Source organism: Coffea eugenioides, chromosome 5 (assembly GCF_003713205.1).
Source record: "Coffea eugenioides isolate CCC68of chromosome 5, Ceug_1.0, whole genome shotgun sequence".
Lineage (NCBI taxonomy): Eukaryota > Viridiplantae > Streptophyta > Magnoliopsida > Gentianales > Rubiaceae > Coffea > Coffea eugenioides.
In genome coordinates, this window is record NC_040039.1 from 46,750,410 (window position 1) to 46,763,332 (window position 12,923).

The window sequence follows — 12,923 nt, forward strand, 5'->3', positions numbered from 1 at the left end:
AGACCAAAATGGATGGCAAAATTGTTCCCATTTGGCAACCCCACCAAGCCCAACCCACTCTATACACATTGTATAATTAATTGAAGTATTTATAATTTTGGTTTATACTCATTGTTGCAATTTAAGATTTATCAAGTTTTGAAATTCCCTAATACTTCTAAGCACTTTTTTATATAGTAGGGACCCTTTGGCATGAGCCACATTTTATGAGGATTTTTATGTCGAAAACAATCACTACTACCATGTTGCTTTATTTGAAGAAACAGGACGAGAGAGGGATTATAAGTAAAAAATCATGAATTCAAGATTTTTTATTTATAAAAAGGATTAACCTTTTCTACACCGATAGTGTATAGACTGTCAGTATTGGATGAATAACAATTATGAAAAATTTGAATTTGAAATTCAATTTTTACACATATATCATGAATCCAACGATGATAGTGTATACACTGTCAGTGTATAGAAGATTCACTCTTATAAAAAAGCAAAAAAGAAATAGGCCAATGCTAATATAGTAATGTGTTATTAATTACTAAGAATGCTTTAACTGACATATTAAAGGATTTGATTAAGATATTATTACAAGAGGAGCTCTTGTTAAGCCAATAACTACAAACAAGCACCAATAAGCTCAAATTACCAACTTATTTGTTTGATGGGCTAACAATTATCATCTTATCGAAATGAGAAAAAAATAGTGAACATGGTTATTGTGAAAGATGAGTAAATTTTTATTAGTCTAATAGTGAACGATGATAAAAGAACCTCTAAAATCCAACCAACTATAGAAACTGAATCATTAAAATGTCATTAATTCATTTCATGCAGAAAGGCAACAAATTTTTATCTTGTTTATCAGAATACAATTATAATCCATCAAATCTTTATACATGTGATGCTAGTTGCATGCCAAACTCCAACCATTTTATAGAGGGAAGTGTTATTTGCATGCACTTTTATCATTTATTTTATTATATAATCTAAAAAATGAAAATTATATAATAAAAGTAATAGTGAGAGCACGATTAAAGTGCCAATAACATTTTTCTTTGATAAATCCCTACACTTCAACCAAAAAAGAACAAGGGAAATGACAAAAAAACCTTCTTTTATCAAAAAAGGGGAATATTTACTATTTATTCTCCTATTTCATTTTTAGAGAAACAAGGTGATAAATACTAGTAGAACAAAACAAAAGTACCATTGAAAACATAATTAATTAAATAAATTTACCGTATTATTAGTGTGCTATGCAGATAAACTGCATATAAACTAGATACAGACGCAAGACAGTTCTGATCTTGTTCCCCTTCTTCCCTTCTCCTCCTTTCTCTCTACGCACCCTAATACATATTCAGATACAGATAGCATGTGCTAATATACACAACTCTGTACATGTCTACCATGCTCTACTGTTGATATTTTGGGCCAAGATTTCCCGGGTTAGTTCTCTCAAATTCTTTCAATTCTTTCATTTTGCAGTTAATATGATTGCTTTTTTCACATTTTTGTTGTCTTCTAATATATAATAAGAGCTTAATTTTGGAAAATATTTGTTATTTGCAGGATTTCAGTGTGTTTCTTGGGGCGAATTGAATTGTTCTTGCCTTCAGGTGGGGTGGTGGTGTTTTGATAGTTTAGTGATGTGAGAAAAATGGGTTCTTAATTATTTCCTAAATGTTAATCGAAAGATTTAAGCTTTTCGCAATTTTGGGTTTTGGATTTTTTTGTTGTTAAAATGGGGAATAAGCTGGGGAGGAGGAGGCAAGTGGTGGATGAGAAGTACACGAAGCCTCAAGGGTTGTACCAACACAAGGATGTGGATCACAAGAAGCTCAGGAAGCTCATACTTGATTCCAAACTCGCACCTTGCTACCCTGGTGATGATGAATGCGGCGCCTGTGATCTGGAGGAGTGCCCCATTTGCTTCTTGGTCTGTAGTCACAAGCATTCTTTTTCTTGTTTTAGGTGCTTTTATCTTATGATCATGAATTGAATTTTTTCTTGGTTCTTTCTTGATATAGAATTTGTTTGAACGCGCGACAGAATTATTGTACTTTAGACAATAGTGTATTTTTTGAATATGGCTGGGTGAGTTAACTTACTGTGTTTGATGAACCTTTGATTGTTCTGGAATGTGAATAAGCAGAAAATCACAATTTTTTGGCTATAAATTTTGAGGATTCTCCTAGTTTGATTCTTGGGATGTTTGTGCTTTTACTTTTACTGTACCATGATTGGCAATTTGAATTGTTGTATTGGCCCATTGGGGGAGTGCAGAATATAGGTGAGGCTTGCTCTATCATGTCATGCACAGTAACCGTTGCTATATGTTTATTGGCGGCTCATAGTATTGATTGCATAACTTGATACAGACTAAATCAGAAATAGATGAAAGAAACTTGAGGGAGAGAATCAACACAGCTACTGAATGTAAATGGAATTAAAACTATGTGAGATTCTGCTGGAGGTCATATAAAGATTGATTTTGAGTTTCTGAGAATCAACTTATATAACGCTTCTTTGATTAAGTTAGTTGTTACCTTCTTCCTCAGCATCTAATAGGCTAAAAATGGGAGACCAATAAGAAAAGAAGTGCTGTTATGTGAAACCTTTGTAACATTGCATTTGCTATCATCTTCTTCTCTTTCTTTTCCCTTTTTATTGAAATTTTTGAGCTGTCAAAGTAATAGTTGTATGTTGGAGTTTCTTTTGAATTACTTTCCTTCCACCAACACTGCGCTCTTCATCCAAATCTGGAAAATGATGTGGGCAGCACAGTGGTCCAACCGTCTTGTTTGCAGAATAGTTATAATAATATGCAGTGTATGTTGATCTACTAGAATTATGTGGATAGACTACCGTAATACATCAATGCTGTCACTCTGATTTGAATTCTCTTTAAAATTGCAGTACTATCCTAGTCTCAATCGTTCAAGATGTTGCATGAAAGGCATCTGCACAGGTATTTATAGCATCCTTTGGAATCTATGAATGTTTAATGAAGAGAGTTCTTGACTACTGCAGTATTAATAAGTGTATTTTCCAACCTGTTTCTTTGCACCAGAATGTTTCTTACAAATGAAGACTCCTAATTCGACTCGCCCAACACAGTATCCTTGATTTCTTGGGGTATTGTTGTTGTTGTTTTTTTTTTTTTTGGTTAAAATGAATTGGCATAAGTTCTTTTGTACTTTCTCTGCTATTTTCTTCTATCTGCTGTTTCCAACTGGGGCCTTAAGGGATTCAGTCATACCAGATCCCTATCTCTCTACCATCAATAAATCTTATCTCTTCTCATTTAGTTTTGGGAAGATTGCCTCTTTGCAAGTGCCTGGAAGGGGTATGGGCTGGGAAAGAGGAACTTTGGATTTTGGGAAGGGGTAAGCTTGCTTGTCTTCCTTAAATTTTATCAGGTGTCCTTTTTGTAAAACTTTAAATTACGCTGTGGAGTATCGAGGTGTCAAAACAAAGGAGGAAAAAGGATTAGAGCAAATTGTAAGATTTCCTGCCCCTTGTTATTTAGTTGATATTCTTTTGAGTTCAGCGTGCATTACAAAAGTGAATTTCTCATTGTGACTATTTTTACCTCTTTAGGAAGAGCAGCGAGTTATAGAGGCCAAAATAAGGATGAGGCAGCAGGAACTCCAAGATGAAGAGGATAGGAAACTGAAACGTAGAGAGTTTAATTCTTCAAACAGTATGGCTGGGCCAACTGAATCGGAGCTTTGCTCCACAGCAGGTAATTAATTCAACTAGCAAATTGGTATTGTTGGTTGGGCAGTTTCTGTTGCATTCAATTGATGTTCATTTTGTACACAGCCCCATCTTTTTCTTCTGGTGTAGAAGAAGGTGACGAAATTGTCACTTCTCAGGAGCCTTGTGCTGCCCCAGTTGTCAGACAACCTCTACGCTCAAGGCAGAATAGGTATAGAAAATTACTTACTGTTGACCCCGTTCATTTTGTTTCATTCTAAAGGTTGGAGTGTTTTGTCCTTCCACTGATTGAGCAACATAGAAAAACCACATCCTTGTTAAGCTTTGTGGTGTAATGATGTGTGGTTTAGTCTCACTTCCAGCCAAGAGCAGATTTTTTCAGAATCAGACGTCTTAGAATCATTAAGACACTTGACAATCCTAAATTGTGTTTCTGTATGTTTTCAGTCAGTTTTAGGAGAAATTGCAATCTAGGGATTTGTTATGTTTTCCTACTGGCCTTTTCATCATCTTCTATTTTTAGTCGTGGTTTTCTTTCTTTTCTTTGCTTTTTTTTTTTTTAACCTTTCTCTGTAAATGCTAGGCATTTTTTAAAAGGCATCTAAATGTCTATCTGATCAGTTTCTTGATTCCCTGAACCTGAAGGCATGCCTTTCCTGGTGACGTTTTCTGCTAGAAATACATGAAAACTATTTTGCCTTTCATGGATTAGTCATTTTTAAGTAATTTTCCTATTTTGTTTGCCTCCTTTCTTATCCCCCTCCTCCAAGATACGGTTGATTTTAGGTGATGTAAAATCTATTTAGCATTAGTTGCTTGAGGTCATTTATCTGTTGTGAGAATTTTAGACAAATTCCTGATGTTCAATACCCCTCTCTATGGCGGAAATGGAAGTTTAATCATCCTTATTTGATATGCATTTGCAATTCTTAATTTGTAAAGTTTTCAGGTTTCTCTTCAGATGGTTGACATATGGCTTGTCCTTATTACTTTGCCTTATTTCTGAGTCTCAGGGAGGATGAATTTGACCTTGATCTTGAGGACATCATGGTCATGGAAGCCATATGGCTCTCCATTCAGGTACTTGTGTGAGCAGTTGAGCAATTACTGCATTAGGATGTTTTCAGTTACCATTTATTCCTTTATTAAGCTTCTATACTTACCAAAAAGATCACACGTATTAATAAGGATAAGATGGTTAAAACCTTGAATCTGTCACGTCAAACTCATATATTGTTATTAGTTGTTTTTTATTAGCTTATCATGATCCTAGAAATTTCAGTCTAGTTCTCCTAGTCAAAGGTTCGTCTCTCTTTCCAGGTTTGCATTTAATTTATTTCGAACCATTTTTAGCTGAGCTCTGCTTGCTACTTTGTTAATATTGTAATAGCTGTACCATCGTCTGATTGTTCGCATCAGATGGTCGCTGTCATGTACTTACTCTTTGCCTTTTGAGTTGAGATGTGATTCCATAAACTGTTATCGTGATAGGATAATGGCAGGCGGCGAAATCCAGTCTACGTTGAGACTGCTCCATCAGAGCAATACACGGCCGAAGAACAGTGCAATACGGCTATCATGGGTCCAGTTGCGGGATCTTCCTCCTCTCCTTCGGGTGGTCTTGCATGCGCAATTGCAGCCCTTGCTGAACGCCAGCAAATGGGTGGGGAGACCTCCAATAGCTATGGAACAAACATGTCTGCGTACAACATGCATCCTGGATGTGACAGGTTTCAGAACACACAGCATGAATCAGAGAACTTTGCTGCTGCAGGGAACTCGGTCGAGGTGTCACCTGATATTCAAATGGCAATGACTAGAGGTGATCGAGAGTGGGTAGATAATAGATCAGAGATTGCAGATGTGGGAACCAGCTATGCAGGTTCTGATGATGTAGAAGATGATGCAGCTCATGCAGCATTGCCATCACAAGATGAATCTGATGGCACATTTCATCCTGTTGGAGGTGCAATCGTTCCTGAAACTTTTGAGGAGCAGATGATGCTGGCTATGGCTGTTTCACTGGCTGAGGCTCGAAATAGATCAAGTCCACCAGGTGTTGCATGGCAATAGCCTTAAAAGAGTCCTAAGGATTGGTTCTCGGTTCCTATGTCTCTTGTGACCCGCCTGCCTCTTCTCACGTGAAGTATTTCTCCTGTCTCTTCTTTTTTTTTTTTCTCGATATACAGTGTAAGCAGGAAAAAAGGAAAAATGATTCTAGAGAATGAATGAATGATCCTAGTATCAGTCTTTTTAGATTGAGATCCTTAATCTTCATAAGAAGTGATGTCCAAGAGATCGAGTAAACGGGGGCATGTAAATGTGGTTCCCAGAGTTGATTAGCTTCATTGTTGTATATTCGCCACAATGTCTTGGTACATGTGATCTGATTTGTTGCTCTTGATATATATATATATATATATAGACAATTTAAATTACGAGGTCTGGAAAATCAGTTTTAAATCTAGTTTGATAGACACTTCGAATAACCATGCATCTCGCAACTCGTGAACATCTATAAAGCCCAAGAAACAAGTTTTTATTTTCATTGGTGAAATAAATCTTGAAGACCTGAGATTTCCAATCTCAAACGATAGGAGTATGTTTTTGTATTGGTGTGTTGGACCTGGACTTGGAGTATGATTTGCACGATCAACATGTAAATGAAAGCATGGTGCAGCAAAGAAGTTGAAATATTTTGCTTGAAATATTATCAGTTAAAAAGTTGAAACAGAGAGAGTAGGGATGTCGCAGACTCCAGAGCAGATTTGGTAAGCCAGAGGGTGTTTTAGAAGGAAAAATAAAGAGGAAGAATGAACACGGGACTCTTAACAATTTCGCTCTGTTATAGATTTAGCCCTTTTGTATATCATGTGGTATATCATATAGATGTGTATGGTAATGTACGCGATGGTTCAAGAAAAAAAAATCAAGTAACCTTATTTGGAATAAAATAAGGTTACTTAATATTAGCTAACTTTATTTGCATTGCCATTTTTATTTTCAAAAAGTTTTTATATTTACTGGAAACAAATTTTCTAATCACATTTTACCTTACACTTGTTACATTATTATGGTACATTTTTCCGTAAAAACTCTAAAAAATAGCAATCCAAATGGGCTAAGTTGTATTATATGTATCACATACATCATATGGTATATTCTTAATATAAGAAAAGTGACGTTGAGTACACAATTTCTCAATGTTTGCTAATAATATGTGGTTATTGCCTTATTGGGTCTAATGGACCATCAGACAATTTCCAAAACACGGGCTTTATCGCATATATATTAAGGGCTGATTTTGAGCAGGTCCAGATCAATGTATCCTTGGGCTTGGACAATCCAACAATAACCGAATCTCAAAGTCCAACAATGACCGTAACTATGGCCCACTGGTAACAGTAGAATGGTAAACGTGCTGGAAAGAGTTAGATGCTCCACTGTTCTTACCATTAGGCTTCTGTGCTTCGTGTTTGGAAGCCCTTTTCGAATCATTTAATATGATCTTGATGATCAACTACTTTTTTGTCCCAGAACCAATCGGTGGGCCTTTGATGCTAACATCTTTTATATCGGCAGCCATCATACCTTACAAAAAAATCTTTCGTACAACATAAAATTAATGGAAATGTTGGATTTGCAGCAATAATGTGAAAATCTAGACTCGGGAGAATAGATATTATCTTCAGTTGGTTCATTGAATTGGGGCAAGCAAAGATTAGGATTTTAATTTAGGTTAAAAAAAAAAGAATCCAATGTCATATTTGCAGAAAATAAAAATAAAATAGGAGTGTAGCCAGGAAGACTGATGTTCTAGTACCAATCAAGTTGCACATTGAAATGTCAAAAAGTGAACTGGGGCAAAAATACAGGTATAAAGGCCCACATAGTTAATGTGGTGGTTGAATGATTGATTTAAATTATTTAATTAGTCCGCAAATGAAATTACACCCCACTTTTTTTTTTTTTTTTTATGGGAATCGTGCCTTCAATAGTACGCATAGATCTTCAATCTTGATTGTACCATGTCCACCCGATGCAATTTAATTTGTGGTAGCCAACTTCACTTAAATTTGAATGTAAAGTCTATTCAATTCCATTTTCATTTCACACTCGCAAACATTAGAGCAAATTATCTAGGTGGCCATCAAACTTTTAAAATCATTAAATTTTGATTATTGAATTAATAAAAGTTTGATTTTGGTTACTGAACTATTTAAAGTTTAGATTTTAGGTCATTTCGCTAGATTTAATCGTTAAACACGATAGATCGGAGTGCTCATACAATTCATGAGACTAAAGAAAATGATATAGTTAACGATTAAATGTGACAAAATGGTTTGAAATCTAAATTTTAAATGATTTAGTGATCAAAACCAGACTTTTAATAATTTAGTGATAAAAAATCAAAGATTTCAAAAGTTTAGTGACTATCGGATAATTAAGATGTCAGAATTTATTAAGATGTCCTTGGAGTAGTTCAAAATATTAATAATGGAATTTTTAAATTGTTCTTTCGTTACATTTATTTTGCTGTACATTTGTATATTGGTAGGGAAAATTAAAAGAGGAAAAGCATAACAAATTTTTACTCATTTTGTGTTGTTTTGAACTTAATTATAACACAGATTTTAGGAGAAGAATGGTTTAGATATTAAAAGTCTAGGACATCTCGAGGACAGTTTTCAAATATTATTATTGGGCTGTACGAACAAAGGGAGAGTATTTCCGCCGTTCTTCTGAAGCGCAATTTTGTTCCCTTCTTGATTTTATGTCCATATTTTATTGATAAGAGAATAGCAACCGAAGCTATAGCTTTGGAAAATTCCCTAACGCACACCCTATCCCTAAACCTCAGAGAAACTGTACAAATGCATTATTTAGTTTGGACCGAGGAATTTGATGAAAGATTTAAAATTCGTTGAATAGCTGTAGCGAATCACATGTAAAAAACCAGGTCCCGCCGGATCTCTGATTGAACCTCCAGATCTCGACTGAATCACGTGTAAAAAACCTTGCCTCTTTTTTTTTTTTTTTTTTTCACGCAGGGGTGTCCAGGTCAATCCTTACCTATGTTGTTAACGATCCAATCTACGATCCTATTATTTTTAATAAATTAAATAACAATTTTAGTATTTTGACTATATTTTTGTGTAGAAAACTCAAAATTGAGTGTCGTTTGTTGCGTTGTAAACTATATTCATAGTGCTTTTAATCCATGTAAATAATTAAGCCTAATTCCAAACCTAGAAAATTTGATGAATCTTTAAATTTGACTCATATAATTCACTAAAGTGAATGAATGATCTTTGTTATAGGTTATCACATGGAACTAGTGTTTTGTGTCTTTATTATAATAATTTAATATGGTTTAGAGCCTTTAGAAATGAATTAACCTTAATTAACAATATAATTATATTGATTGCACATGAATTGCAGTATTTGTTACTATATTTATGAATTGCAAACTTAAAAATTATTAATATGACAATTTATTATATTTTTTGTAGGATGCAGACCGCTCGAGATACCCTGCGGGGGCAAAGACCAGCCACGTAGAGTGGCAAGTTGTGGGAGGCAGGGGTTGAACCCCTAACCTTCAGCATCTCAAAAGAAGGGGATGACCACTGCACCAAATGGCCACCTACTGGAATTGCACCCAAACTTCAAGCCTAGTCATGGCTTTCTTTTCTCTCCCTTCATCAACTCACCCCATCTATCCAACCCAAATTTGCTCATCTTCTCACGCATTTCCACCAACTCGTGTAACAAACTACAATCTCCATGCAAAAGCTAGTACATGCAAAGACCAAAATGCAGAACATCGTCAGACCCCTAGTACTAGTACTGATGGTAGTATTAGTTCATCCAAATCCAAAAGTGGTAAAACTTCAGCAGGGAAATTTGAAAGAAGGGATGTCCTTATTGGCCTCGGTGGGCTATATGGTGCAACCACACTATCAAGGCCAGTTTCACCTGATGTTTCCAACTGTACCGAAGGCAGGAAGACTCCAAGTGGCATACCTGTCTACTGTTGCCCTCCCTCCGCCGCGGGTTACAGTGATTATACACCTTCTGCTAGCGAAGTCTACACAAGAATGCCGGCTCACACGGTCAGCCATGACTATATCAAACAATATTCAACTGCCATTGCAAAAATGAAGAACCTTCCTCTGAGCGACCCGCGCAATTTTTACCAACAAGCAAACATCCATTGCGTGTATTGTGATGAAGGGTACACTCAATCAGGCTTTCCAGACAAAAGGTTGGACATTCATAAATCATGGCTATTTTTTCCGTGGCACAGATGGTTCCTTTATTTCTTTGAAAGAATTTGTAAAAACTTGCTCGATGATGATACGTTTACTTTGCCATTTTGGCAATGGGACGATCCTTCAGGCATGCAAATTCCACCCATGTATAACGACAGCAAATTGTCCCTATACGATTTCTTGCGCAACCCAAAACACTTGCCTCCTAAAGTGGTGGATTTAGCTTACAACGGCACAGATTTGCAAATCGACCCCAATATTCAAATCCAGTACAATTGTTGCACAATGTACACTCAAATGATCACTCACTCGTCCACGCCTCCGCTTTTCTTCGGACACCCACTGTTGGGGGGTGATGATCCCGATCCAGGAGCTGGTTCCATAGAGACTACACCCCACAATTGTGTGCACAATTGGCTTGGCGACCCTTCCCAGCCTAACCACGAGGACATGGGCGTCTTATTTTCAGCCGGCCGAGACCCTATATTCTGTGGTCACCATGGCAACATTGATAGAATGTGGTACATTTATAACAATGTTTTGAAACGCAAAAATATTGAAGACGCAGATTGGTTAAATTCCTCTTTTATTTTCTTCAATGAGGCGGCGAGACCCGTTAGAGTGACGGTTAAGGACTCCACAAATCTCGCCAAGCTTGGTTATACCTATCCTGACTTGCCACTTTCTTGGTTAAAATGTAAGCCGAAAGCGCGTAGAAGGGGCCTGATCCTGACAAAGTTGTCCGTGAATGCACCTAAGGCTAATGAAGTGCTGCCAATGAAATTAGAGAAACCCATCAGCTTCATGGTTCAACGGCCTAAGAAGTCAAGGAGTGGACAAGAGAAAGCAGAGGCAGAAGAGGTGCTGAAGATTAAGGGAATCGAATTTGATAAAGGAGAAACTTCGGTGTTCGATGTGTTTGTGAACGAAGATGATACGAGTCAGAGTAATCCGTGCAAGGCTGAGTCTCTAGGAAGCTTCAGCAGCTTGGGGCATGGACATAGCATGAAATCTACCACTTCCCAGATTTTTACGATTTCAGAGGTGCTGGAGGAATTGGGAGCTGATGATTTTAACAGCATTTTGGTCACTTTGGTCCCCAGATTAGGGGTTGTGACAATAGGTGGCATCGAAATTACCTTTGTTCCTAAACCATAGCTTTAAAAGATCCCATGTCATATTTGCAGAAAGAAAAAACAAAATGTAGGACCGTAGCCTGGAAAATTGATGTTGAAATGTCAAAGGCCCACATGTGGTGGCTGAATTATTGACTTTTTTGGTGGAATCGTACCACGGTTTTCTCCGTAGTTAGACCCACAGTTAATTCAATCTTGATTGTACCGTGTCCACTCGATGCAATTTAATTTGTGGTAAAAAAACAGTTTCCTTTCTGATCCAAATTCAAATGTCAGAATTTATTGAGAAGTAGCTCAGAATATTAATAATGGTTCTTTTTCGACACGTTTTCTGTCGTTACATTTATTTTGCTGTACATACATATATAGATAGGATCTTCTGTCACACATCTTGTACCACTCTCTGTTCCACTTTTTATTATATTACTATTTTTTCTATATAAACATTATGTTTTAGTTCTTTTTTGTTTTCTTAAGATCCAATAACTATTAATTGAGTAATACACAAAATTTAACAAACTCAAAAAATTAAAATGCATAAAAAATGAGATTTTTTATGAATTTTCTGCTATATTTTTTAATTTTCTATTATATATTGCTTTTTTTAAGATGCTGTATTTATTTTTACTTAATTAATAGTTATTGGATCTTAAGGAAATAAAAAAGAACTAAAACATAATATTTATATAGGAGAAATAGCAATATAATAAAAAGTGGGACATAGAGTGGCACAAGGTGTGGGACAGAAGGCCCACATGTGGCGGTTTTTGGTGGGAATCGTGCCTGCATTACCACCCATAGTTAATTCAATCTTGATTGTGCCATGTCCACTCGATGCAATTTAATTTGCGGTGGCCAACTTCACTTTAACTTCGAATATGAAGTCAATTCAACTCTATTTTCATTTCAAACTCGCAAACATTATGATAAACAGTTTCCTTTCTGATCCATATTCAGATGTCATAATTTATTGAGACGTTCTTTTTTTTTTTTCATCGATACGATAGAATTCCTATAACCTAAACTAACCTATTCTAGGGGGAGGGGGAGGAGATTCGATGTGAGTAGAAACTCCATCATAGATGTGAGTAGAATTCCTTTTTTTTTATTGAGACGTCCTTGAAGTAGCTCAATCTTGATTGTTTGGATAGTGATTTTATCCCAAATAGTAATATTTTACTTGCATCATAAACACATTTTCTAACCCACCTTTTTATATTCCTAATCACCTTTTTATCTCACATACATCACATCATAAAAAGTACTACAGTAATTATTCCAAATAATATTTTAAATAATACACTATCCAAACATTTATATTTCAAATGGTTCCGCGTTTTCTTTCGTTACATTTATTTTGCTGTACATACATATATAGCTAGGGTAAAGTAAAAGAGGAAAAGCATAACAAATTTTTACTCATTTTGTGTTGTTTTGGACTAATAATACAGATTTTAAGTGAAGAATGGTTTAGATATTAAAAGTCTAGGACATCTCGAGGACAGTTTTCAAATATTATTAGGCTGTACGAAGTACAAACAAAGGGAGAGTATTTTCCAGAATTCTTCTGAAGTGCAATTTTGTTCCCTTTTTGTTTGTAAATCCATATTTTATTGATAAGAGAATAGCAACCGAAGCTTTAGCTTTGGAAAATTTGCTAACCCACATCCTATGCCTATACCTCAGAGAAACTGTACAAATGTATTATTTAGTTTGGATTGATAAATTTGATGAAAGATTTGAAATCCACTCAAATCACTACGTTTGTTTTAATTATTTAAGAAGCATTTGA

General features: G+C 35.8%; 2 protein-coding genes across 3 annotated transcripts; both read left to right on the top strand.

Moving 5' to 3' along the window:
* Positions 1-1,302: 1,302 nt before the first annotated feature.
* On the top strand, positions 1,303-6,158 carry LOC113770548 (E3 ubiquitin-protein ligase DA2L-like). 2 transcript variants are annotated; one of them, XM_027315036.1, is made up of 9 exons: positions 1,303-1,445; positions 1,570-1,936; positions 2,917-2,968; positions 3,071-3,116; positions 3,420-3,501; positions 3,601-3,745; positions 3,826-3,931; positions 4,734-4,800; positions 5,212-6,158. In XM_027315036.1, exons 2-9 carry the CDS (start codon positions 1,742-1,744, stop codon positions 5,791-5,793), a joined length of 1,275 nt encoding a protein of 424 aa, XP_027170837.1. In that variant the 5' UTR covers positions 1,303-1,445; positions 1,570-1,741; the 3' UTR covers positions 5,794-6,158. The 2 variants fall into 2 exon arrangements, with proteins under 2 accessions (XP_027170837.1, XP_027170838.1); XM_027315037.1 differs by having other exon boundaries at positions 3,850-3,931.
* Positions 6,159-9,258: 3,100 nt separating this feature from the next.
* On the top strand, positions 9,259-11,413 carry LOC113770547 (polyphenol oxidase I, chloroplastic-like). Its single transcript, XM_027315035.1, has one exon. It carries the CDS (start codon positions 9,360-9,362, stop codon positions 11,151-11,153), a length of 1,794 nt encoding a protein of 597 aa, XP_027170836.1. The 5' UTR covers positions 9,259-9,359; the 3' UTR covers positions 11,154-11,413.
* The last annotated feature ends 1,510 nt before the right edge of the window (positions 11,414-12,923 follow it).